Source organism: Papio anubis, chromosome 18 (genome assembly GCF_008728515.1).
Source record: "Papio anubis isolate 15944 chromosome 18, Panubis1.0, whole genome shotgun sequence".
Taxonomy (NCBI): Eukaryota; Metazoa; Chordata; class Mammalia; order Primates; family Cercopithecidae; genus Papio; species Papio anubis.
The window spans coordinates 69,144,271-69,170,396 of NC_044993.1; the positions used below are offsets into that span (position 1 = coordinate 69,144,271).

Genomic DNA, 26,126 nt, shown 5'->3' on the forward strand with positions numbered 1-26,126 from the left:
GTAGCCTTGGGACTAGCCTATCCCGTGCTCCACCTTTAAACCGCAGCTAGTCTGAACAGCCATGGGCAGTTGCTGCATGGCTGGGATGGGCATCAAGTCCTGGAGCTGCCAGCCTTATGTTGAGAAGCAACCCAGGCCGCCCGCTTGGCATTGGGGTTTGAGCAGCTGTCTGCATTTGGCACTGGCAAAGCATCCCTCGTCCCCGAGCATCTGGCCCAAATAAGGGAGTGGGAGTTGGGACCCACATGTTCTGAGGGGAGGGCAGCATCCACAGGGGAGTTGTGTGTTCAGCCAAGCCATTGACATGGTCGCATCAGGTTCTAGTTGGTCTCTAAGAAATTCCGGGCCGGGCATGGTGGCTCACACCTGTAATCCCAGCACTTTGGGAGGCTGAGGCAGGCGGATCATGAGGTCAGGAGATTGAGACCATTCTGGCTAACGCAGTGAAACCCCGTCTCTACTAAAAATACAAAAAAATTAGCCAGGTGTGATGGCGGGTGCCTGTAGTCCCAGCTGCTCAGGAGGCTGATGCAGGAGAATGGCGTAAACCCAGGAGGCGGAGCTTGCAGTGAGCTGAGATCGCGCCACTGCACTCCAGCCTGGGCGACAGAGCAAGACTGTGTCTCAAAAAAAAAAAGAAAGAAAGAAATTCCAAGTCAGTTGGATGCCTGTGTGGAGACCCCAGCGTCTCATCACTGCTGTGATTCGGCCTGTCTGACCTGCACATGGTTAGCTCCTGAGTTCAGGAGTCAGCTGTAGAACCTTGGTATGGGTGGCCGTCTTCTCCAGCTCTGGAAGGTGTGATGAGCAGCCGTGGCCACTCAGCAACACTCCCTGTGTCCTGCCCAGAGAGCGCTGGGAGAGAGGAGGCCTCCAGAAGCTGTGACTTTTCTTTCCAGGTGATTGTGTCCAGGGGGGGGCGCTTTCTGGAAGCCCCCGTCTCAGGGAATCAGCAGCTGTCTAATGACGGGATGTTGGTGATCTTAGCGGCTGGAGACAGGGGCTTATACGAGGACTGCAGCAGCTGCTTCCAGGCGATGGGGAAGACCTCCTTCTTCCTAGGTAACACGCCTGCACCCGTCAGGCCTGGAGCCTGGGGCCACATCTCCTCTGTGTCACACTGATGACAGCGTCAGTCCCACACGGCCTTTCTGCCGGGGGCCCCAGGGAAGGTTTCCTTTCACCTGCATAGTCAGTGCGTGGAAGGAGGAAGAGCCCAGTCTGTCGGGGGCAGGTGAAGGGGGCCTCCCCTGGAGAGAGGTGGGTCTGAGCAGAGGTGAGCGTGGGCAGAGAAGCCCTGTCTGTGGCATTCTTGGGCTGTGACCGTGAGTCTTTGCCCTGGGCAGGTGAAGTGGGCAACGCAGCCAAGATGATGCTGATCGTGAACATGGTCCAAGGGAGCTTCATGGCCACTATCGCCGAGGGGCTGACCCTGGCCCAGGTGACAGGCCAGTCCCAGCAGACACTCTTGGACATCCTCAATCAGGGACAGTTGGCCAGCATCTTCCTGGACCAGAAGTGCCAAAGTGAGTTGCCTTTGGTCCCTCTTCTTGCATTTGGTGTTTGATTAGAACAGGGGACTACGTCAGGGGTTCAGTGAGCGTGAAAGATGCCCCTCTCTAGTCAGTCCCTGACCCTGGCCAGAGGAGGTTCAGAAACACAGTGGGCAGGATTTGGGAATATAGGCTGGGAGCGCCAGCCCTCAGGTATCTAAGGGTGTGGGAGAGGCCGTGAGGCCTAGGCTGTGTGGAACAGAGCCTTGAATACGTTTTAGGTATTGACACCTGATGGACTGTAGGTGGCTTTTAATTTCAGGTCCTTGGCTTTTATCTGATACTGGCTTTTTCTCCTCAGATATCCTGCAAGGCAACTTTAAACCTGATTTCTACCTGAAATACATTCAGAAGGATCTCCGCTTAGCCATTGCACTGGGTGATGCGGTCAACCATCCGACTCCCATGGCAGCTGCAGCAAACGAGGTAGCGTAGCTTGACAGAGGGTGTGGCCCAAGTCCCAAGGCCCTTCAGTTTCTTTTTCTTTCTTTTTTTCTTTTTTTTTTTTTTTTTTTGTGTGTGTTGGAGTCCAGGCTGGGGTGCACTGGCGCTATCTCGGCTCACTGTAACCTCCGCCTCCTGAGTTCAAGCAATTCTCCTACCTCAGCCTCCTGAGTAGTTGGAATTACAGGTGCCCACCACCACAGGCTAATTTTTGTATTTTTAGCAGAGACAGGGTTTCTCTATGTTGTTCAGGCTGGTCTCGAACTCCTGACCTCAGGTGATCTGCCCTGCCTTGGCCTCCGAAAGTGCTGAGATTACAGGCATGAGCCACCACACCCAACCATTCAGTTTCTTTTTCTTTTTCTTTTTTTTTTTTTGAGACAGTCTTGCTGTGTCACCTCAGAGGCCTGCCACCACGTCCGGCTTTTTTTTTTTTTTTTTTTTCTGTATTTTTAGTAGAGACAGGATTTCACCGTCTTAGCCAGGATGGTCTCGATCTCCTGACCTCGTGATCTGCCCGCCTCGGCCTCCCAAAGTGCTGGGATTACAGGCGTGAGCCACTGTGCCTGGCCCAGTTTCTTTTTTTATTCCCTTCCCTCTACTTAGTTTAGCTTTTCTTTGTTCTTTTTCTTTTTTTCGAGACAGAGTCTCACTCTGTCGCCCGGGCTGTAGTGCAGGGGTGTGATCTCAGCCTCATGCCTCAGCCTCTCAAGTATCTGGGATTACAGGCATGCACTACCATACACAGCTGATTTTTGTATTTTTAGTAGAGATGAGGTTTCACTATGTTGGCCAGGCTGGGGTTCCACTGCGTTAGGCAGGATGGTCTCCATCTCCTGAGCAAGATGTTGAAACCCCGTCTCTACTAAAAATACAAAAAATTAGCTGGGTGTGGTAGCAGGCACCTGTAATCTCAGCTACACGGGAGGCAGAGGCAGAGAATTGCGTGAAACTGGGAGGCAGGAGGTTACAGTGAGCGTAGATGGCACCACTGCACTCCAGCCTGGGTGACAGAATGAGACTCCATCTCAAAAAAAAAAGCAAAAGAAAGCGGCTACAGCCTTCTCCGGCTTACTGTTTTCATGGTATGTATATTTTTCCATGCATTTCCTCTCTTATTTATGTCTAAATTGTGTCTTTCATAGACAGTATGTAATTGGGGCTTGAATTTGTATCCATTTTGATGGTATCTGCCTTTTAATTAGCATGTCTATTAGCATTTTTCAAATGACGTTTTAAGCACTTATACATGCACTTTTTTTATATTTGAGACAGTCTCAGCAGTGGTGCAATTATAGCTCACTGCAGCCTTGACCTCCTAGGCTCAAGCAATCCTCCCACCTCAGCCTCCCGAGTTGCTGGGACTACAGGCGTGCATATCTGTATCCAGCTTCACATACACTTTTGAAAAGTTTTTTAGGGTAGAAGTTCTACTTTCTTAGTTCATGTTCATAGAATTTGAATCTAAAAAAAAAAAACAACTGAAAAACATTTGTCTTTACCATATGATTACAATAAAAATGACACTTTGTGAAACAGCAGCTGTATTTTTCAAGTACTATCAGCTGATACACTATTTTAATCTATTTATTTTCATTTGAGACAGAGTTTGACCCTTGTTGCCCAAGTTGGAGTGCAATGGTGCAATATCCCGTGTTGCAACCCTCTATCTTTTGGGTTCAAGCGATTCTCCTCACCTCAGCCTCCCAGGCTGGGATTACAGGTGCCACCACCTCTGGCCTAACTTTTTTGTGTTTTTTTTTTTTTTTTTTTTTTTTTTGGTGAGGTCTCGCTCTGTCACCCAGGCTGGAGTGCAGTGGCCAGCGATCTCGGCTGCAAGCCTCCGCCTCCCGGGTTTAGGCCATTCTCCTGCCTCAGCCTCCCGAGTAGTTGGGACCACAGAGGCGCCACCACCATGCGGCTAATTTTTTTTGTATTTTAGTAGAGGCGGGGTTTCACTGTGTTAGCCAGGATGGTCTCGATCTCCTGACCTGCGTGATCCGCCCGTCTCGGCCTCCCAAAGTGCTGGGATTGCAGGGCTGAGCCACAGCGCCCGGCCTTTGTGTTTTTTAGTAGAGATAGGGGTTTCGCATGTGGCCAGGTTGGTCTCAAACTCCTGACCTCAGATGATCCACCCACTTCAGCCTCCCTAAATGCTGGGATTACAGGCGTGAGCCACCACGCCCAGCCAGTACTGTTCTGTTGACACCTGGCTTTTCATAGTGTAATTCTCTATTCCTGAATTCTTTTTTTTTTGAGACAGAATCTCACTCTGTTTTCCAGGCTGGAGTGCAGTGGCATGATCTCAGTTCACTGCAGCCCCCACATTCTGGGTTAAAGTGATTCTCCTGCCTTAGCCTCCTGAGTAGCTGGGACCACAGGCATGCACCACCACACCTGGCTAATTTTTGTATTTTTAGTAGAGACAGGGTTTTACCATTTTGCCAGGCTGGACTTAAACTCCTGGCCTTAAGTGATCCGCCCACCTTGGCCTCCCAAAGTGCTGGGATTACAGGCGTGAGCCACCGCGTGCAGCCTTGTTCCTAAATTCTGACTTCTGTCTCTTGTCTGTTTCAACATTTCAGAGTACTTATTTCATGACTCTTTCAGATTACATTACTATTTCAAGTCCCCCCTGTTCATTCGACCTGTGGATTCTCTCTGGATAGTAGAATTCCCCATGTATTTATGTATTTTATAAGTCTTTTTTGATGAAAGCTCGTTTCTTTTTTTTTTTTTTTTTTTTTGACATGGAGTCTCGCTCTGTCTCCCAGGCTGGAGTACAGTGGCCGGATCTCAGCTCACTGCAAGCTCCGCCTCCCGGCTTCAAGCCATTCTCCTGCCTCAGCCTCCCGAGCAGCTGGGACTACAGGCACCCGCTACCATGGCCGGCTAAATTTTTTGTATTTTTAGTAGAGACGGGGTTTCACCATGTTAGCCAGGATGGTCTCGATCTCCTGACCTTGTGATCCGCCCGTCTCGGCCTCCCAAAGTGCTGGGATTACAGGCTTGAGCCACCGCGCCCGGCTGAAAGCTCATTTCTGACTATAGTTATTTCCCAAGGGTTTCATGTGGCTTGCACTGGGAAAGCTGCTCTTTGAAGTGACTTCCAGGTTGCCTCCACCCTGACTGCAGGATTCATTGGCTTGGAAGCAGAGTTTTTAGGTTACTTTCTCAGTGCAGCTCGGTGCTTTCCAGCCATTTCAGTTCAGAGCTTAGGCTCTGTACTGTTAGGAGTTCAGAGGTCAGGTTCTTAAGGTTAACTGGTGCATTGACCTTTAGTAGTTGTATTGATATGTGGTTTGATTTGGAGCTAGCGTTTTTATCATTTGATTTCTGTTTGTTGCCTTTGTCTTTTGTTTGTTCCTCCTTTCTTGCTTGCTTTTTAGAATTCCAGTTTCGGCTGGGCACGGTGGCTCATGCCTATAATCTCAACACTTTGGGAGGCTGAGGCAGGCAGATCACCTGAGGTCAGGAGTTCGAGATCAGCCTGGCCAATGTGGTGAAACCCAGTCTCTACTAAAAATATCAAAAATTAGCCGGGCATAGTGGTGGGCACCAGTAATCCCAGCTACTCGGGAGGCTGGGATAGGAGAATCTCTTGAACCTGGAAGGTGGAGGTTGCAGTGAGCCAAGATTGTGCCATTGCACTCCAGCCTGGGTGACAGAGCGAGACTCCGTCTCAAAAAAGAAAAAAGAGGTCAGGTGCGGTGACTCACACCTGTAATCCCAGCACTTTGGGAGGCCTAGGCGGGCGGATCACGAGGTCAGGAGATCGAGACCATCCTGGCTAACACAGTGAAACCCCGTCTCTACTAAAAATACAAAAAAAAAACCTAGCCGGGCGAGGTGGCAGGCGCCTGTAGTCCCAGCTACTCGGGAGGCTGAGGCAGGAGAATGGCGTAAACCCAGGAGGCGGAGCTTGCAGTGAGCTGAGATCCGGCCACTGCACTCCAGCCTGGGTGACAGAGCGAGACTCCGTCTCAAAAAAAAAAAAAATTAGCCGGGCGTGGTGGCGGGCGCCTATAGTCCCAGTTACTTGGAAGGCTGAGGCAGGAGAATGTCATGGACCCAGGAGGTGGAGCTTGCAGTGAGCCGAGATTGCGCTACTGTACTTTAGCCTGGGCAACAGAGCGAGACTCCATCTCAAAAAAAAAAGAATTCCAGTTTCATTTATCTATTTTCTTTTTTACTTTGCCTCTTTACATTCATTTTTTAGGGTTATTCTACAGATTGCAATATAAATCCTTAAAATAGAGTTAATCTTGCCAGGCACGGTGGCTCATACTTGTAATCCTTGTAATCCTAGCACTTTGGGAGGTCGAGGCAGGATTGTTTGAGCCTAGGAGTTTGAGACCCCCATCTGTACAAAAAAAAAATACAAAAACTAGCTGGGCGTGGTGGCAAGCACCCTATTCCCAGTTACTTGGGAGGCTGAGGCAGGTGAGGCAGGAGGATTGCTTGAGCCTGGGAGTTCAAGGATGCAATGAGCTGTGATCGTACCACTGCACTCCAGCCTGGGAAACAGAGCAAGACCCTGTCTCAAGAAAAAAAAAAAAGATAATCTTGTACCATTTCCCGTTAAATGTAGAAACTTTGCAACCACATAGAAGCATTTATTTCCCCCTCCCTCGTCTTTTAAGGCAGGGTTTCTCAACCTCGGCACTACTGTCATTCTGTGTGTGGGGGCTATCCAAGCACTGCAGGATGTTGGGCAACCCACCTGCCAGACGCCAGTGACATAGTTCTCCTTGGGTGACAGAAAATGTCTCCAGATATTACCAGATATCTCCTGGGGGCAGAAGCACCACAGGTGTGAGAACTCTCACTCTGAGGTATAGGTGGGTCCTGGGTGTTTCATCTGCCTTTGTTTTATTTATTTATTTTTTTTTTTGAGACAGAGTTTTGCTCTTGTTGCCCAGGCTGGAGTGCAATGACACAATCTTGGCTCACCACAACCTCCACCTCCCAGCTTCAAGCAATTCTCCTGCCTCAGCCTCCCAAGTAGCTGGGATTACAGGCATGCACCTGGCTAATTTTGTATTTTTAGTAGAGATGGGATTTCTCCATGTTGGTCAGGCTGGTCTCGAACTCCTGACCTCAGGTGATCCACCTGCCTCGGCCTCCCAAAGTACTGGGATAACAGGCGTGAGCCACCACGCCAGGCCTCATCTGCCCTTGTTTTAAACCCACCAGGCAACACTGTGATTTTTAAAGCAGTCATGTGTATTTTTATTTTTATTTTTTTCCAAGACGGAGTTTTACTCTGTTGCCCAGGCTGGAGGGCAATGGCGTGATATCAGCTCACTGCAACCTCCGCCTCCTGGGTTCAAGCCTTTCTCCTGTCTCAGTCTTCTGAGTAGCTGGGACTACAGGCGCACGCCACCACGTCCGGCTAGATTTTGTATTTTTAGTAGAAATGGGGTTTCTCCATGTTGGCCATGGCTAGTCTTGAACTCCTGACCTTGTGATCTGCCCACCTCTGCCTTCCAAAGTGCTGGGATTACAGGCATGAACTACTGCGCCTGGCCAGTCATATGTATTTTAAAGAAATTAAGAGAAAAGGCTGGCATGGTGGCTCACGCCTATAATCCCAGCACTTTGGGAGGCCCAAGTGGGTGGATTGCTTGAGGTCAGGAGTTGGAGACCAGCCTGGCCAACATGGTGAAAGCCTGTCTCTACTAAAAATACAAAAATTAGCCAGACATGGTGGCAGGCGCCTGTAATCCCAGCTACCTGGGAGACTGAGGCACAAGAATCTCTTGAACCTGGGAGGCAGAGGTTGCAATGAGCTGAGATTGCACCACTGCACTCCAGCCTGGTGGACAGACCTAGACTCTGTCTCGAAAAGAAAAGAAATTAATAGAAAAAATAATTTATTTCTCTAGATTTACCGTTTCTAGTAGACTCTATCCCTCCCTAAAGAAGAGTTTCTCAGCCGGGCACGGTGGCTCAAGCCTGTAATCCCAGCACTTTGGGAGGCTGAGACGGGCGGATCACGAGGTCAGGAGATCGAGACCATCCTGGCTAACACGGTGAAACCCCGTCTCTACTTAAAATACAAAAAAAAATTAGCCGGGCGAGGTGGCGGCGCCTGTAGTCCCAGCTACTCGGGAGGCTGAGGCAGGAGAATGGCGCGAACCCGGGAGGCGGAGCTTGCAGTGAGCAGAGATCGCGCCACTGTACTCCAGCCTGGGTGACAGAGCGAGACTCTGTCTCAAAAAAAAAAAGAAGAGTTTCTCTCTGGTGTTACTTCCTTTCCACGGAAAAAAACTTTCTTTGGAATTTCCTATAATGTGGATCTGCCCAGTGACAGTTTCTTTTACCTGAAAATGTCTTTATTCAATTGTAACTGTCACCTGTGAGCTGAAAGTTACAGCTGAGCTGCAGTGAACCTCAGTTATGGTGGCTCTTGCAGGACTACTTAATGTAAAAAACAAAAGAAAACAAAAAACCCCACAGCCCACAGCTAATTACGTAGGAGGGACCCATGTGTCCAGCCACATTGCCTCAGCATGGCCCTATTGCCTGTCAAGCAATGGCTTTTTAGTTCTTTTCAAGCTTTTTCATATTCCACTAGTGTCTCTGGGGCAGGTGCTGATTGCCAGGCACTGTTTTGCACTCCGAGTACCTGTTGGTGTGCAGCTCCCTCCATCCCTCCCAGGAACACTTACATTTAACTGGAAGCGGGTACAGAATTAGCACATAAGCAGTTAAAAAGGTCAGAATTTCAGAGTGTAAGAAATACAAGTAAAAGACAGAGATGACTGGGTAAAGTGGTGGGTGCAGCTGCTGCTTCATTTGGAACAGTTGGCAAAGGCCTTTGGGCTAAGAAAGAACCAATGATAAGTGAGTGAGGGAAAAGCATTCCATGCAGAGGGAATAGTAAGAACAACAGCCCAGAGGATAACATGGAAAGGCTTTGGAGAGTGATCTGCAGGAAGGGACATTAGGGACATTATTAAATTACTAATAATACTGAATGCTTTTTTTTTGAGACGGAGTTTCGCTTTTGTCGCCTAGGCTGGAGTGTGATGATGTGATTTCGGTTCACTGCTCACTGCAACCTCTGCCTCCTGGGTTCATGCAATTCTCCTGTCTCAGCCTCCTGAGTATCTGGGATTACAGGCACGCGGCACCACAGCCTCTATTTTTTTTTTTTTTTTTTTTTTTGGAGACGGAGTCTCGCTCTGTCACCCAGGCTGAAGTGCAGTGGTGCGAGCTCAGCTCACCTCAACTTCCGCCTCCCACGTTCAAGCTATTCTCCCGCCTCAGCCTTCTGAGTAGCTGGGATTACAGGCCACCATGCCCGGCTAATTTTTTGTATTTTTTTTTTTAGTAGAGATGGGGTTTCACCATGGTAGCCAGGCTGCTCTCGATCTCCTGACCTTGTGATCTGCCCACCTCGGCCTCCCAAAATGCTGGGGTTACAGGCATGAGCCACTGTACCTGGCCTTAATTTTTGTATTTTTATTAGAGATGGGGTTTCACCTTTTTGGCCTGGCTGGTCTCGAACTCCTGACCTCAGATGATCCACCCACCTCAGCCTTACAGACATGAGGCGCAGTGCCCGGCCAATGCTGAGTGCTTTATATCCCATAGTACACATCATTCTCACAAGAACCCCTGGGTACTATTCCCTCTCCCAGAGCAAGAAGCACAGTGTCTGGGGCCCAGAGAAACAGGTGCTTCGTGCAAGGTTCCTACCTAGACAGCCTGGTACAGGATTCCTACCTAGACAGCCTGGGCTCCAGCATTGCCTGCTAGCCTCATCCGGCACTGCCTCCAGGAATCAGATCTAGGTCTTGAAGGCAGCTCTGGGGCCAGAGACTGAGCCATCTCTTTTTTTTCCAGGTGTACAAAAGAGCCAAGGCGCTGGACCAGTCCGACAACGATATGTCCGCCGTGTACCGAGCCTATATACACTAAGCTGTCGACACCCCGCCCCCACCCCTCCAATCCCCCCTCTGACCCCTTCTTCCTCACATTGGGTCGGGGGCCTGGGACTTCATTCTGGACCAGCCCACCTGTCTCCATTTCCTTTTATACAGACTTTGAGACTTGCCATCAGCACAGCACACAGCAGCAGCCTTCCCCTGAGGCCGGTGGGGAGGGGACGAGTGTCAGCAGGATTGGCTTATGGGAAAGCTCTTGAGCTGGGCACTGGCCCCCGGACAAGGTGGCTGTGTGTTCACACACACACAAACACACACACACACAGACTCGCCCCTGGATAGAAGCTGCCCAGAAACTGCTGCCTGGCTTTTTTTCTTCCGAGCTTGTCTTATCTCAAACCCCTTCCAGTCAAGGAACTAGAATCAGCAACGAGAGTTGGAAGCCTTCCCACAGCTTTCCCCAGAGCGAAGAGGCTGTAGTCACGTCCACATCCCCACTGGATTCCCTGCAAGGAGAGGCCTCGGGCCCAGATGAGCCAGTACAGACTCCAGACAGAGGGTCCCTTGGGGCCCTCCAACCTCAAGTGATGAGCTGAGAAAGATTTTCACGTCTGAGCGTCCAGTGTGCACCCAGCGCTCCATAGACGCGTTTGTGAACTGAAAAGAGACTGGCAGAGTCCCGAGAAGATGGGGCCCTGGCTTTCCAGGGAGTGCAGCAAGCATCCGGCCTGCAGGTGAGCTTGGAGGTCCGGCCCTCACCGCCTCGAAGCCACGCCCCAGACGCCACTGCCACGGCGCTCCTCCCTGGGCTGTTCTAGTATTTGGATTTGCATTCCAGCTCTTGGGAGGGGGTCCTCAGGGCCACTAGTGATGAGCCATGAGGAGTGGGGGTTGGGGGCGCTCCTTCCTGTTTCCGTTAGGCCACAGACTCTTCACCTGGCTCTGAAGAGCCACTCTGACCTCGGTCCCCTCCCAGTGGTCCCCCCTTCTCCAGTCTGCCCTGCCAAGTCCCCTGCATGCCCACCACTCTCCATCCTCCCTCCTTGCCCTCTTCCTCCTGTGGAGACAGTATTTCTTTCTGTCTGCCCCTTCTTTGGCCCAGACCCAGCCTGACCAGCGATGAGCATTTCTTAGGCTCAGCTCTTGATACGGAAACGAGTGTCTTCACTCCAGCCAGCATCATGGTCTTCGGTGCTGCCCGGGCCCGGGGTCTGTCGGGAGGGAAGAGAACTGGGCCTGACCTACCTGAACTGACTGGCCCTCCGAGGTGGGTCTGGGACATCCTCGAGGCCCTACATATCTCCTTGGATAGGGGACCATGGGGGGCTTGGGATGATGCAAAAAAACAAGTCACCCAAGGGATGTCAGTTTTTTATCCCTCTGCATGGGTTGGATTTTCCAAAATCATACTTTGCAGAAGGAAGGCCAGCATTTATGATGGAATATATATATATAAGGTGGCCACACTGGGGTGGGGTCCTTCCCCCTCACAGCTTTGGCCCCTTTCACAGATAGAACCTGGGTTAGAGGATTGCAGATGAGGTGGGGGGGGGGCAGGGAAGATGCCTGTCGGGTTTTTAGCACAGTTCATTTCACTGAGATTTTGAAGCATTTCTGTCTGAACACAAAGTCTGTTCTAGTCCTGGCAGGACACACTGGGGGTGGGGGCGGGGGAAGATGCGGTAATGAAACCGGTTAGTCAATGTTGTCTTAATATTGTTGACAATTCTGTAAAATTCCTTTTTATGAATATTTCTGTTTAAGCTATTTCACCTTTGTTTTGAAATCCTTCCCTTTTAAGGAGAAAATGTGACACTTGTGAAAAAGCTTGTATGAAAGCCCCTCCCTTTTTTTCTTTAAACCTTTAAATGACAAATCTAGGTAATTAAGGTTGTGAATTTTTATTTTTGCTTTGTTTTTAATGAACATTTGTCTTTCAGGATAGGATTGTGTGATAATGTTTAAATGGCAAAAACAAAACGATTTTGTGCAATTAACAAAGCTACTGCAAGAAAAATAAAACACTTCTTGGTAACACAGCTGTGCCGCGGGAGTCCTGCTTCCCTCCCCTCGGCGAGATGGGTGGGAGGAGAGGGCAGCTGCGGGGCCGGCATGGGTTTTCGGGACCTCAGCGTCTGGGGGAGAGGGACCTGCGAGCGGCGGCGAGGTCCGCTGCGGGGTTGGAAGCGCGACCAACGGAGGCCAAGCGGGTCAATAGGGAGGCGGAGCGGGAACAGACTGTCCTGCCGCCCAATCAGTGAGCGCCAGTGGAGCAGCGCGCCCTATCATAGCGTGGGGGTGACACGGGAGCTCCGCCCCCGAGCAGCCGCCCCAGGCTGGTGCCGGCAGCGTCCCAGGCCAGCGGGAGCGAGCCTGACTCGCGCAGCCGTCGGCCACGTCCCTGGCCGGCCGGAGCGGGCCTCAACTTGCGCAGCCGCCGGCCTCGTTCCAAGACGCCCGCAGGGTTTCGCGAGCCGAGGCGGGCCGACAAGAGCCGGCCAATTGCGAGCACGGAGCCGGCCTGGGGGCGGGGCGGTGCCCACTCAGCCAGTTAGGGGTGGGGGCGGAGCCAGACCCCGCGGGTGGACGCGAGGACTGGAGGACCCAGGACAGAAGGATTGGTGGACCGGAGCAGCGGCCGGCGGGGAGGGCGCTTGGCAGCGGCCTGCGGCCATGGCCACCGTGATGGCAGCGACGGCGGCGGAGCGGGCCGTGCTGGTGAGGCGCGCGGGCCAGCGGGCGGGCTGGCGGGGCGGCGGGGCCAAGCGTGACCGCCAGGTCTGTCCCGCAGGAGGAGGAGTTCCGCTGGCTGCTGCATGACGAGGTGCACGCTGTGCTGAAGCAGCTGCAGGACATTCTCAAGGTAACGATCCGTGCCCTGCCCCGCCGGGCGTGGCGACCCTCCTCCTCATCTTCCTGGCTCCACCTGGGGCCCGCGGCTGCGTCCTGAGCGCCTATTGGGTGCGGCCGCCGCGGCTTTCAAGCAAGGCCCCGCCTCCGCGAACTCGAGCCGACCTGGTTACACAAGCACCTGTGTGCCGGCAGGGGCGAGTCCTGACGCGGGTGCTAGCAAGGGCCTGAGTCCCGCCCGGCCTCGGATCGGGGAAGGCCGCCTTGGGAGCCAAATAATTCTGCCTCTGCCCGGCAGTGTGACCCTCAGCCAAGTCACTGAACCTCCCTGGGCCTCCCTTTTCTCATTTTGCAAAAGGGAGATAACAGCACCCGCTTCGCGAGGCTGTAGTATAGTAAATGAGCCAAGCAGCTCACAGAAGTGACCGGCGCAGTGCTTGCTGTGGCCCAGGACCGCGGGTTACCCTGACTACTGCCTTGTTCCCTGACTCTGCCCCTTGCCCCTTCCCCCCTCAACCAAGCTGGGAGGCTGTCTCTGTCCTGTATTCCCCGAGGCGGGCACACAGGAGGTGTTCAGGGAATGTGGGGTAAACAGATCGGGCTCACGGTTAGGTGCCCGGGGTGCTTGGGCAGGGTCTTCCCACCCAAGCTGAAACTGAGGCCAGGCCACCTTGTTCCTTCCCCCCGCTGACGTGGAGGGAGGGGGCCTTCTGGAAGGAGCACTGGGCCGGGCCTGAGTGGGCACTACCAGCTCCCCTCCTTCCCTCTGTGCCACAGGAGGCCTCTCTGCGCTTCACTCTGCCGGGCTCGGGCACTGAGGGGCCCGCCAAGCAAGAGAACTTCATCCTAGGCAGCTGTGGGTGAGCCTGGGCTGGGCGGAAACCGGGGAAATGGGTACCTTGGGGGGTAGGAGGCATGACCACAGCCCTGTCTTGCAGACCAGCTGGGTGTGCGATGGGACAGGAGGGGCAGCCCGCCAGGAGGGAGGGCTGGGTGGTGGGGGTGGTGACCACAGGCACTGCTCTGACGCCACGTGTTACAGCACAGACCAGGTGAAGGGTGTGCTGACTCTGCAGGGGGATGCCCTCAGCCAGGCGGTGAGTCCCCCAGCCCTGTCCCCTCCCATCCTGCCAGTGGGGAAGAGCATGGGGGCTCTATACAAGCCCTGCGACTCTGAGCGGGACCCTTGATGTCTCTGGCCTCAGTTTTCTGCTTTGGAAAATGACAGCAGCCCTCACACCTCCCCTGGGATGGGTGTGTGGATTCAGGAGGACATGCAGGAGGGGGGGTTCTTTGCACAGGGCCTGGCCTGATGTCTGGACCAGTGAAACATGGGCATTGGCGGATTAGGCTGGCCACACATCACAGTTGAATCAGCCAACGCCTGAGCTCCAGTCTGCACCCAACCCTGTGCCAGGCACCAGGGCGTGGGGGGAGGCCCCCCTCCTGGGCTCCATCTGTTGGCCCCTGTAGACGCTAGATGCACCCCGTTCACACAGAGCCTCGCAGAGGCTGCCTTCTGTTTTCCCCTTCCCCTTTCTTCACCTCTTTCAATTTCACTTCTTCGTGGCTCCTCTTGGGCCTGTTTTCCTGTTTCCTGACCTCCCTGTTCACCGCCCAAACGGCCAAGGCATTGGGAGTCTCTCTGCCCTACACAGCAGCCAAGGCCTGAGCCACCACACACCCCATTTCTGCCCCACGCTTAAGGGCTCAGAGTGGCTGTGGCAGGAGGCGCCCCCCGTGCCCGTTTCACGCCACTCTTGCCTGTCAGGACGTGAACTTGAAGATGCCCCGCAACAACCAGCTGCTGCACTTCGCCTTCCGGGAGGACAAGCAGTGGAAGCTGCAGCAGGTGACCCCGCCCCTCCTGGCTAGTGCTCAGCCACAAGGACAGGCGGCAGCAGGCCCACCACGGGGCCTCCCTGGCAAGGGCCTAGCCCTGGGGATCTGTGGCCACAGCAAGCCTGGGAGGGTGTTTCCTAGGAGCAAAGCTGGGGGCAGGTGTTTCCTGAAGCCCTGGAGCCTGCACCACGTGGGGAGGTGGAGAACCTGGCCTGAGAGGCCAAGGGCCACATCGGGACTGTGGAGTCCCCACAGCAGCTGGCTTGATGAGATGGTTCAGAAGCCCTCTAAAAAGTCACTCCCTTGCCCAGAACCTCCAGGGACTTACCATGGCTCTGGGGGTGAGGCCCATGCTCCCTGGCAGCTCCTGTACCACTGGCCCTGGCCTCCTGTCCTGCCCCCTCCACCCTGACTGTCTCCATCTCAGGGCCCTTGCCCCTGCCATATCACCCTGTTTGCTTTCCTCCACAACTTGCAGAGATGTCTTGGACAATACTGTCTGTCCATCCCTTAGAAAGGAGGGGGCAGCCCACTCGGGCAGAGACCGGGCCTGCCCCAGGTGATGCCAGGCGCCCATCACCTGGCAGGGACCTGGCCCTCCGGGGCACAGAGATGACAGTGTGGAGAGTGGAATGACCTGGGGCAGGCAGGCAGGCAGCACCCACCCTCCCCTCCTGGCTGCACGGAAGCTGGCGTGACCCCTCTGGATGACCTCTGCTTCTAGATCCAGGATGCCAGAAACCATGTGAGCCAAGCCATTTACCTGCTTACCAGCCGGGACGAGAGCTACCAGTTCAAGACGGGCGCTGAGGTCCTCAAGGTGAGCTCCCCCGAGGCCTGACTCTTGGGCCTATAGGGTCCCACGTCCTGGATCCGGAATCACACCTGGGTTCCAATCCCAGGGCCTCCACTTGGAGCTGTGCAACCTCTAAGCACTTACCTGCCTACTCTGTGTCTCTATTTTCTACCTGTGGGGTCAGGGGCAAGCTGCAGTAATCGTTCGCCATGATAATTCAGGTCATGGAGCCCCCAGTAAGCACTCGGCACATACCGCTGCTGGCAGCAGCAGTGAAAGCCTTCACATTAACCGCATGGCACATGTGAAGAGCTGACTCAGGTGCCTGACCTCATGCTTGAGTTCTGCCCCTGACTCACTGTGTGTCCTCTGATGGCTCACCTGCCCTCTCTGGACCTCTGTTTCCTCACACGTAGAACCAGATAGACTAAGATCCCCTCGAGAACTGTAACCACCCTAGGGTGCTGCAGCCCCCATGCCCCCAGTCAGCTTTTACGTGTTTCCTGGGAGCCACATCACCCTGGTACTCATGGCCACGGCTGGATGGCATGAAAGCTGGGGCTCTGAGGAGTCTGCCAGGGCTCTGCTCCACGGCAAAGGGAAGGGATGGGCTCCAGGTGGTCCCACCATCCACAAGCTGTGACCCTGGCTTACCCTCCTGAGAACCTCAACCCAGCCATCCATTGCCTCCTCCAGGAAGCCCTCTCTGACTTTTTGCAGCCAACCTTTGTTGCCTGTACCCCTGTCGGCAAAGCCTGTGCCCCTGGGACCTTCCCAGGGACCTTCCATTCCCCATTGATCCAGCTCCCGGGACCCCTGTGCAGTGAATCGGCCCTGTCCTGAGTGACATCAGTGCAGACGTCCTGCCCTCCCCCACACCCAGCTGGAGCCCAACCACCTGTCTTTAACAGGCCCCTGCTGCTGGGTCCTGGGAACTGTAGCCACTGGGCGGGAGTGGGAGCTACCATATCTGTTGTTCCCTGACGCATGGGGGCCCGGGAGGAAACAGAGCCAACCCCGCCCCTCCCTGCAGCTGATGGATGCAGTGATGCTGCAGCTGACCAGAGCCCGAAACCGCCTCACCACCCCCGCCACCCTCACCCTCCCTGAGATCGCCGCCAGCGGCCTCACGGTCAGTGTCCCTGCCAGCCCCTGCCCCAGGAGAGGGGTCCCCACAGCGGGGCCCAGCTTGCCCTCAGGATGGACACCAAGGGGTGCCACCCCCCAAATTATGGTTAGAATTCTGTCTAGGCAATTTTCTGGGATGGGGTCCTTGGCTTCTGTCCTGTGCCCCCAAAATACGTTAACCCTGTTTGGGGTTAGTGGTTCCCAAACCTGACAGCACAGGAAGGTACTTGGGGCACCTGGGAAAAGTCTGGAAGCCCCCCGTTCACGGGAAGAGCATCTCTGGGGTGGGGACTGGAGTCGCCTGCAGACTCCATGAATGACTGCACAGCCCTGCTCCATCCAGCCTGGGTTGCGAGCTTGGGAGGGTCTCATCCTACCTGCCTCTCGCAGCGGATGTTCGCCCCCGCCCTGCCCTCCGACCTGCTGGTCAATGTCTACATCAACCTCAATAAGCTCTGCCTCACGGTGTACCAGCTGCATGCCCTGCAGCCCAACTCCACCAAGGTGAGGAGGGACCCCTGCCCGGCCCGCTGCCCCCCATGCACACACCCTGCAGGGCCTGATGGGTCTGGTGCTGTTCTCCCTAGAACTTCCGCCCAGCCGGAGGCGCGGTGCTGCACAGCCCTGGGGCCATGTTGTAAGTAGGCAGGGGAGAGGGGTTCAGGCATGCCCACCCCATCCCTCTGCACCTGGAGAGCCGGGCCCCCCCTCAGGGACCCTCTCACCGCCCACAGCGAGTGGGGCTCTCAGCGCCTGGAGGTGAGCCACGTGCACAAGGTGGAGTGCGTGATCCCCTGGCTCAACGACGCCCTGGTCTACTTCACTGTCTCCTTGCAGCTCTGCCAGCAGCTTAAGGACAAGGTAGGGCCTGGGCCGAGCACCTTCATTAGGGGAAGGGCTTCTAAGGTCCTTGCCACACCCTCAGAGTGCGCTAACCTTGGGGTCTGGTGTACCCTCACAGTGGGCAGGGGTTGTGAGGGCCCTGCCCCACCCTCAGAGCGCCCCAGTCTTGGGGTCTGTTGTACCCCCACAGTACTGCTAAGCAGCAATGCCCTGTCCTGACATACCGTCCTTGGGTGACCTTGACATCTCCCCTGGGCCATCCCATCCCCTCCATCCAGCCACTCACCACACCCCCTCTCCTTGCAGATCTCCGTGTTCTCCAGCTACTGGAGCTACAGACCCTTCTGATCACAGCACCCAGGAGCTTGTCTCCAGGAAGGCAGCCCGTCCCCTCATACCCGCCCCAGAGCACCAGCCAGCAGCAATGCCAGGCTGCTATTTATCTCTCTGTCCTACCCCCACCCCTGCCTAACACATTTGCACTGCTGGGAATGGACACTGGAAGCACCAGGAGGAAGGGAGGCTAGTCTGGTAGGGTAGTGGGGAGGTCCGGAAGGCGGGGCCGAGGGCGTCCCACATTCCCAACCCCGCCCTTCTGGTCACCATGGGAATCTTTGGACTCAGGACAGGGCCAGGCCCAGGGCTCTCCTTCCTCTCCCATTCGCTGTCCCCTCCCCCTGGAGAGTAGGGGGTGGCACTAAGCTATGAGTCCCAGGGGACAGTCAGGAACGGCGCAGACAAAGCCACCCCAGGAGTGAGTGCAGTGCTGGTTACTGTGTTCCATCGCCCCGATCCAGGGCCCTCTAAGAAATAAAGATCATCAGATTCCACCTGGAGCCCTGTCTGTCTGTCTGAGTGGGGACCCAGGCAGGCGGGGGGTCCCTGGTAGTCAGTGGCCATCAACTTTAGGAGCCAGCCGTCTCCCCTATTCCTAGAGCCTGGCTTCCCCACTCCTTGTGCCATGCAAGGGCTGGACACAGAACCCACCTTCGAGAGAGGACGGGTTCTCTCTTGTCCTCTATGCCAAGAGGCCCGGGGGGTGGTGACAAGACCTCCACCTGGGAGTTTGGGCCGCCCGGTCTGAGACCAGCTCCCCTCCCAGCTAGGTGACCCAGGATGATCTGGCACAGTGGTATTGACTGAAAGCTTAGAGAGGCCAGGTGGGCACCTGAGTGGGGTGGCGAGTCCCATGTCACCCACCCAGATGGGGACTGGAAGACACTGCAGACTCAGGCTCTGGGCAGACAAGGCTTTGTTACTGCCACCGGGCAGGACACAGGGTCAGGGTTCCAGGGCCAAGTTATCCACTCCCTTGGGTCTTTCCTGCACGAGAAGCACAGAGGGACCGAGCAGGTTCGCTCCTTGTTCCCTAGGGGGATGACCACCCTTCCCACCACTCCCCCCACTCCCTTCTCCACCCCCAGTACAGTTCCATGCAGGTCCCGGTGGCCGGCAGGGCTCACCTTCCAGGGGCTCACCTTCCTAGGGCTTGCCCTGCGGCGCCCAGGGGAGCCACAGCAGCTGCAGCACCAGCAGTGGGCGATGACCAGCAGCAGCAGGAGCAGCACCGTACCTGGGGACAGGACAGCCATCCAGGTGTGACCCCAACCCAGGGCCCAGGGCAGGGGGCTGGGGGCACCCCGAGGCCGCAGCCACACTTACCCACAAAGATGAGGAAGATGATGAAGGCAGCAGTGTCCCATGTGGACTGGAAAAACTGGTGGCTCTTCAGTCTCCCCAGGACTTCCTGAACTGTGGTCTCCAGCTCCTCTGTGGACACAGCCATCTCGGCGTGCACAGTGCCGCCTGCCCTGGCCCCCCAGAGGCTGCATCAGAACCCTGGGCTCTGCTCAGTGGGGACCACATCCAGGCTTCCCACAGCCTAGCCTCTGCCCGTGCCTGGCCCAGCACCAGCTTCCCCGCCACCTCCCACTCCACTTCTCCTTTGGCCCCAGGCCCAGCCTCTCTCCTTGCCTAGCCCTGTGGTCCCTACCCTGACCCCAGCCTGGACAACTTTCTCCCCAGCCACTGTCTTCTCCCCTCTCTTTCCCCTGGCGGCCCAGCCCCCAGGCCCCCACCTACCTCCTAGAAGCCTCCAACTCCCTCAACCAGGCAGGTCTGGGGAGCACAGGCTGCTTCCTGCTTCCGGCTCCATACCACCTGAGGTCTTGGCAACCAGCCCCGCCCTCCCCAGGGCCAGCAGAGGCTGCCGAGCCCAGCGGAGAGGGCCCAGCCCCAGCAGAGGCTGCCGAGCGCAGCGGAGAGGGCCCACTGCTGGAGGCCCAGGGAGGAAGATGCGGGCCTGTGGCTTCAGTCCTGGGACTTTTTACCTTTCCTCAATATCCCAGATTTCCAGCTGTGTGCTTGGCCACTGCTGACTTCATGAATGAAAGAGAGAGAGAGAGACGGGAGGGAAGGTGTGTGGGAGGGAGAGGGAAGGGGGAGAAAACCTGCCTGCATCCCACGACCCTTGAGCAGCTAGGAGAGGTGTGCCTGCATCATACAGTTGTCCTTGGAATCCTGAAGGGTTGGTTCCAGGACCTCCGTGGGTGCCAAAATCCACAGATGCTAAAGTGTCCGATATAAAATGAGGCAGTATTTGCATATAACCTGTGCATATATTCTATACTTTAAATCATCTCTGGATTACTTATAATATGTAATATCACGGCCAGGCATGGTGGCTCACACCTGTAATCCCACCACTTTGGGAGGCTGAGGTGGGCGGATCATGAGGTCAGGAGATAGAGACCATCCTGGCTAACATGGTGAAACCCCGTCTAAAACCCCGTCTCTACTAAAAAATACAAAAAAAATTAGCCAGGCGCGGTGGCAGGCACCCATAGTCCCAGCTACTCGGGAGGCTGAGGCAGGAGAATGGTGTGAACCCGGAAGGCAGAGCATGCAATGAGCCAAGACCGAGCCACTGCACTCCAGCCTGGGCGACAGAGCGAGACTCCATCTCAAAAAAAAAAAAAAATTGGGCCAGGCGCGGTGGCTCACGTCTGTAATCCCGGCACTTTGGGAGGCTGAGGCAGGCGGATCACCCTAGGCCAGGAGTTCGAGACCAGCCTGACCAACATGGAGAAACCACGTCTCTACTAAAAATACAAAATTAGCTGGGTGTGATGGCACATTCCTGTAATCCCATCTACTAGGGAGGCTGAGGCAGGAGAATCGCTTGTACCCGGGAGGCAGAGGCTACGGTGAGCTGAGATCACGCCATTGCACTCAGCCTGGGCAATAAGAGCAAACCTCTGTCTCAAAAAGAAGATAAAAATACAAAAATTGGCTAGGTACGGTGGCTCACGCCTGTAATCCCAACACTTTGGGAGGCTGAGGCGGGCGGATCACGAGGTCAGGAGACCAAGACCATCCTGGCTAACATGGTGAAACATCATCTCTACAAAAAATACAAAAAATTAGCCGGGCATGGTGGCACATGTACCTATAGTTCCAGCTACTCGGTGGGCTGAGGCAGAATTGCTTGAACCCTGGAGGTGGAGGTTGCAGTGAGCTGAGATCGCGCCACTGCACTCCAGCCTGGGTAACAGAGCAAGACTCCATCTCAAGAAAAAAAGGCGGTAGCGGTGGCTCAAGCCTGTAATCCCAGCACTTTGGGAGGCCGAGACGGAGGATCCACGAGGTCAGGAGAGATGAGACCATCCTGGCTAACCACGGTGAAACCCGTCTCTACTAAAAAATACAAAAACTAGCCGAGGCCCAGCCCGGTGGCGAGAGGCGCCTGTAGTCCCAGCTACTCGGGAGGCTAGAGGCAGGAGAATATAAGTAAACCGGAGTGAGCCGCAGTGAGAGCTGAGATCCAGAGCCCTGCACTCAGCCACCGGCTGACAGAGCAAGACTCCGTCTCAAAAAGAAAAAAATACAATATTAGCCTGGCGTGCTGGCAGGCACCTGTAATTCCTGCTACTTGGGAGGCTGAGGCAGGAGACTCGCTTGAACCTGGGAGGCAGAGGCTCTAGTAAGCCAAGATCATGCCACTGCACTCCAGCCTGGGTGACAGAGCAAGAGTGTCTCAAAAAAAAGAAATCAGCTGGGTGTGGTGGCACACTACTGTAATCCCAGCTATTCGGGAGGCTGAGGCAGGAGGATCACTTGTACCCAGGAGGCAGAGGCTGCAGTGAGCCAAGATGGCACCACCGTACTCTAGCCTGGATGACAGAGCAAGACTCTGTCTCAAAATATATATATATGTATATTTAATATAATGTGTGCTAGGCAAATAATTGTTACATTGTATAGAAAATAACAAGCAAAAAAGTCTGTACATGTCCAGTACAGCTGTGATTTATTTTCCAAATATTTTCTGTCTGTGGTTGGTTGAATCCACAGATGTGGAACCTGTGGATATGGAAGGCCAGCTGCACCAGGAGTCTTCACCGTCCTTATATTCTCTATCTTCATACTTGAAAATATCCGGTAATGTGAGGCTCTGCTCCTAGCACTGTGCTGTGTCACCTGGTTTATTTCTCTTAGCAATCCTAACGTGGGTATTACTGCTTTTTCCATTTTACAGATGAGGAAACGAAAGCCTAGAGAAGTTAAGTCATTAGCCCGTCACACACCTAGTGTATTAATTTCCCAATGCTGCCGTAACATTACCACAAATTCAGTGGCTTCAAGCAACACAAATTTATCATCCTACGGTTCTGAAGGTCAAGAGTCTAAAATGGGTTGGCCAGGTTGTGTTCATCCTGAAGGTTCTAGGGCAGAGTCCATCTTTTGCCTTGTCCAACTTCTAGAAGCTGGCGGCATTCCTGGGCCGGCGGTCTCCCATCCCTCCACCCTCTGCTTCCAGGCTCACGTCTCCTCCTCTGACTCTAATCCTCCTCCCTCCCTTTTTTTTTTTTTTTTTTTTGAGGCGGTCACCGGCTCTATTGCCCAGGCTGGGTTCTGTGGCCGGATCTCAGCTCACTGCAAGCTCTGCCTCCCGGGTTGACGTTATTCTCCTGCCTCAGCCTCCTAATGCTCGAGACTTCTGAGCACGCCACCACCTCGCCCGGCCAGATTTTTGTATTTTTTAGTAGGGCGGGGGTTTCACCAGGTTAGCCAGGATGGTCTCGATCTCCTGACCTTGTGATCCCACCCATCTCGAACTCCCAAAGTGCTGGGATTACAGGCTTGAGCCACGGCGCCCGGCCTTTTTTTTTTTTTGAGATGGAGTTGCTCTTTGAGCAGGAGTTAGAGTGGCCATGATCTGGGCTCACTGCAGCCTCCATCTCCCCGGGTTTGGGCGATTCTCCTGCCTCACCCTCGGTAGCTGGGATTCAGCCACCATCTTAGCTGCTTTGTATTTTAGTAGAGACTGGAGTTTTACCACGTTATTGAGCTGATCCTCAACTCCCTGACCTCAGGTGATTCACCGTCAGCCGGTCTCCCAAAGTCTAGAACCTGGCGTGAGCTCATGCCTGGCCTTTTGAGACAGGGAGTCTCGCTGTCGCCCAGGCTGGAGTGCGGTGGCTGGATCTCAGCTCACTGCAGCTCCTCCCGAGTCATGTTCTCCTCAGCCTCGAGTAGCTGGGACTACAGGCGTCCGCCACGGCGCCCGGCTAATTTTTGTGTTTTTTTTAGTAGAGGCGGGTTTCACCGTGTTAGCCAGGATGGTCTCGATCTCCTGACCTGGTGATCCGCCGTCTCGGCCTCTAAAGAGATGCTGGGATTACAGGCTTGAGCCACGGCGCCCGGCTTTTTTTTTTTTGAGACGGAGTCTCGCTGTCACCCAGGCTGGCAGGCTGGAGTGCAATGGCATGATCTCGGCTCACTGCAACCTCTGCTTCCTGGGTTCAAGAGATTCTCCTGCCTCGGCCTCCTGAATCACTGGGATTACAAGCATGCACCATCACACCTGGCTAATTTTTGTGTTTTTGGTAGAGATGAGGTTTCACCATGTTGGTCAGGCTGGTCTCGAACACCTGAGCTCTGGCAATCCACCCCCATCAGCCTCCCAAAGTGCTGGGATTACAGACGTGAGCCACCACGCCTGGCCGGTTGCTCGTATTGTGAATGTACTAAATGCCACTGAATTTGTTTTTTTTGTCGTTGTTGTTTTGTTTTGTTTGTTTGTTTTGAGGTGGAGTTTCACTCTTACTGCCCAGGCTGGAGTGCAACGATGCAATCTCGGCTCACTGCAACCTCCACCTTCCTGTTTCAAGCGATTCTCCTGCCTCAGCCTCCCGAATAGCTGGGATTACAGGCACCCACCACCATGCCCAGCTAATTTTTGTATTTTTAGTAGAGACGAGTCTCTCCATATTTCCCAGTCTGGTCTCAAACTCCTGACCTCAAGTGATGCGCCCGCCTCTGCCTCCCAAAGCGCTGGGATTACAGGTGTGAGCCACCGCACCTGACATACTTCTATTTTTAAAGTGCAGGGGAACAACTGTGGCCTCTGCTCCAGCTCTTGGCCTGGCTGGGTGGTCAGGAGGCCCACTGTCCCCTCCTCTCCCCTCTGGCCCTCAGTCTTCCTGTCTCTCTGGGTACCTTGTTTCTAATGTTTGTCGTTACTATTATGAAAGTCATATCTATCTCTTAAAGAAGATCTGGGAACCACCAGGTTGTTAAAAGACAAAAGTCAGGCCAGGCGCAGTGGCTCACACCTGTAATCCAAGCACTTTGGGAGGCCGAGGTGCGCAGATCACCAGAGGTTAAAAGTTCGAGACCATCCTAGCCAACGTGGCGAAACCCCGTCTCTACTAAAAATACAAAAATTAGCCAGGCGTGGTGGTGCGTGCCTGTTATCCCAGCTACTCAGGAAGCTGAGGCAGGAGAATCACTTGAACCCTGGAGGCAGAGTTTGCAGTGAGCTGAGATCTTGCCACTGCACTCTAGCATGGGTGACAGAGTGAGACTGCGTCTCAGAAAAAAAAGACAGAAGTCACAGAGCCCCACCCAGTCCCAGGCAGGACAGTAACAGGAGGAGGAGGCTGTGGCAGGGAGTGGTTCCGGTGAGTCAGACTCCTGGACCCAGGTTCGATTGCATGCCGTAAGACCCACCAGTGTGTGAGCTTGAGTAACATTCCCTGAGCCTTTCTGCCTCAGTTTCCTCATCTGTAAAATGGGTGTGTTAATAGTATCCACCTCCTTCCGGTATTGTGAGGATGAAATGAACTGATCATCGATGTCGGAGCCGTCGAAGCATGATGGAAGGCTCACAGAAACATGCGCTGAATGGCCCTGTGCTATTATCGCCGTGTCCACGTGGGATTCCCTCCAGTCTTTTGTCCTCTTCCACCATAGTCACACTGCACAGACCGTTTTACCCCTGGCTTTTGCCAGTCAACGCCACCGGGAGCACCTTTCAGATGACAGCATGCTTTCTGTAAACTACTCCTTTGATGGCACTAACATGGTGCAATCCCTACTGGCACCCAGTGAGGCTCTTCCCCGCACCACCACGATTATCAGAATGAGACCATCACTCCCATGGGAGGATTTTCCTGGAGAAAGTGTTTTCTCTGCACAGAAGCTTATTTCCTTAGGGGACGTCCCCACGAGTACGTCTACTGCTCAAACGCAGTCCACACATCACCATCACCAGAGCCTTTTGTTCATCCACTAACCACATCCTCATCTGCTTATGGGAGGAGGCCCCCATGCTGAATCCTTCAAGGACTGTGGAGTTGTGGCTTGTGAGAGTTCACCTTAGAAAATGAACTGTGCTCCAGGACAGGCTCTGCTCCATCGTCTCTGCCACCCTGGGCCCTGCCTGGCCCACCCTTAACTTCTAAGCCTTTATTTATTTATTGAGATAGGGTCTTACTCTGTCGCCCAGGCTGGAGTGCAGTGGCACCATCTCAGCTCAGTGCAACTTTCACCTCCTTGGTTCAAGCTATTCTCCTGCCTCAGCCTCCCAAGTAGCGGGGACTACAGGTGCCCGCCAGCGTGCCCAGCTAATTTTTGTATTTTTAGTAGAGACGGGGTTTTGCCAATTTGGCCAGGCTGGTCTCAAACTTCTGACCTCAAGTGATCTGCCCACCTCGGCCTCCTGAAGTGCTGGGATTACAAGCATGAGTCACCGCACCTGGCACCGTATTCTCTAAGCCTTTAATGTTAAGCCTCCGGGAAGGAGGGGGAGTTACCAGGAGGAAGAACTGGCTGAAGGCAGTGGACAGCAAAGGACAGAAGTCTGCCTGGGGTTCAGGAAAACTGAAACCACAGCCACCTTGCTTTTGTGAATACAGTTTTACTTGAACACAGCCACACCCATCTGTTCACCTATTGTCTGTGGCTACTTTCTCACTACAATGGGAAAGTTGAATAGTAGTTGCAACAGAGAACTTAGGACCAGCAAAGCCTAAAATAGGGACCATCTGGCCCTTTACAGAAAACACTTGCCAGGCTGAGTGTGGTGGCACTTTGGGAAGCTGAAGCAGGTGGATCCCTTCAGCCCAGGAGTTCCAGACCACCCTGGGCAACATAGGGAGACCTCATCTCTACAAAAAGTAAAAAATTTAGCCTGGCTTGGTCTACGTGTCTGAAGTCCCGGCTACTAGGGAGGCTGGGGCAGGAGGATCACTTGAACCCAGGAAGTCGAGGCTGCAGCGAGCCATCATTGAGCTTCTGCACTCCAACCTGGGTGACAAAGTGAGACCCTGTCCCAAAAAAGAAAAAAAAAGAGAGAGAGAAAGAAAAAGAGAGAGAGAGAGGAAGGAAGGAAGGAAGGAAGGAAGGAAGGAAGGAAGGAAGGAAGGAAGGAAGGAAGGAAGGAAAAAGAAAATGAAAGAAAAGAAAAGAGAAAATGTTTGTCAATACCAA

General features: G+C 54.2%; 3 protein-coding genes across 12 annotated transcripts in view; 2 read left to right on the plus strand and 1 right to left on the minus strand.

Moving 5' to 3' along the window:
• Positions 1 to 11,931, plus strand: part of GLYR1 (glyoxylate reductase 1 homolog) — a 46,717-nt gene extending 34,786 nt beyond the window's left edge. For 4 of the 6 annotated variants that reach the window (XM_031658504.1, XM_031658503.1, XM_031658502.1 and 1 more), the window contains 4 exons: positions 900 to 1,062; positions 1,347 to 1,526; positions 1,855 to 1,979; positions 9,852 to 11,931. In XM_031658504.1, the coding sequence (XP_031514364.1) occupies positions 900 to 1,062; positions 1,347 to 1,526; positions 1,855 to 1,979; positions 9,852 to 9,926 (543 nt within the window). In that variant the 3' untranslated portion in view covers positions 9,927 to 11,931. The remainder of the gene's footprint in view (positions 1 to 899; positions 1,063 to 1,346; positions 1,527 to 1,854; positions 1,980 to 9,851) is intronic. The other 2 variants (XR_004179860.1, XR_004179861.1) reach the window with 2 other exon arrangements.
• A 259-nt stretch (positions 11,932 to 12,190) lies between these two features.
• On the plus strand, positions 12,191 to 18,187 carry ROGDI (rogdi atypical leucine zipper). Of its 2 annotated transcripts, none has more exons than XM_003916493.4 (11): positions 12,191 to 12,610; positions 12,684 to 12,755; positions 13,520 to 13,602; positions 13,785 to 13,839; positions 14,514 to 14,594; positions 15,309 to 15,404; positions 16,414 to 16,512; positions 16,899 to 17,012; positions 17,096 to 17,145; positions 17,243 to 17,369; positions 17,658 to 18,187. In XM_003916493.4, the coding sequence occupies exons 1-11, from the start codon at positions 12,566 to 12,568 to the stop codon at positions 17,697 to 17,699; spliced, it is 864 nt and encodes a 287-aa protein (XP_003916542.1). In that variant the 5' UTR covers positions 12,191 to 12,565; the 3' UTR covers positions 17,700 to 18,187. The 2 variants fall into 2 exon arrangements, with proteins under 2 accessions (XP_003916542.1, XP_009194191.1); XM_009195927.3 differs by having other exon boundaries at positions 12,203 to 12,610; positions 17,222 to 17,369.
• SMIM22 (small integral membrane protein 22) lies at positions 18,111 to 19,513 on the minus strand. Of its 4 annotated transcripts, none has more exons than XM_009195931.4 (4): positions 19,434 to 19,513; positions 19,014 to 19,157; positions 18,830 to 18,924; positions 18,111 to 18,674 (listed from the first exon to the last, which is right to left on the minus strand). In XM_009195931.4, exons 2-4 carry the CDS (start codon positions 19,135 to 19,137, stop codon positions 18,633 to 18,635), a joined length of 261 nt encoding a protein of 86 aa, XP_009194195.2. In that variant the 5' UTR covers positions 19,138 to 19,157; positions 19,434 to 19,513; the 3' UTR covers positions 18,111 to 18,632. The 4 variants fall into 4 exon arrangements, with proteins under 4 accessions (XP_009194195.2, XP_009194193.2, XP_009194194.2 ...); XM_009195929.4 differs by having other exon boundaries at positions 18,815 to 18,924; XM_009195930.4 differs by having other exon boundaries at positions 19,014 to 19,162; positions 19,434 to 19,495.
• Positions 19,514 to 26,126: the final 6,613 nt, after the last annotated feature.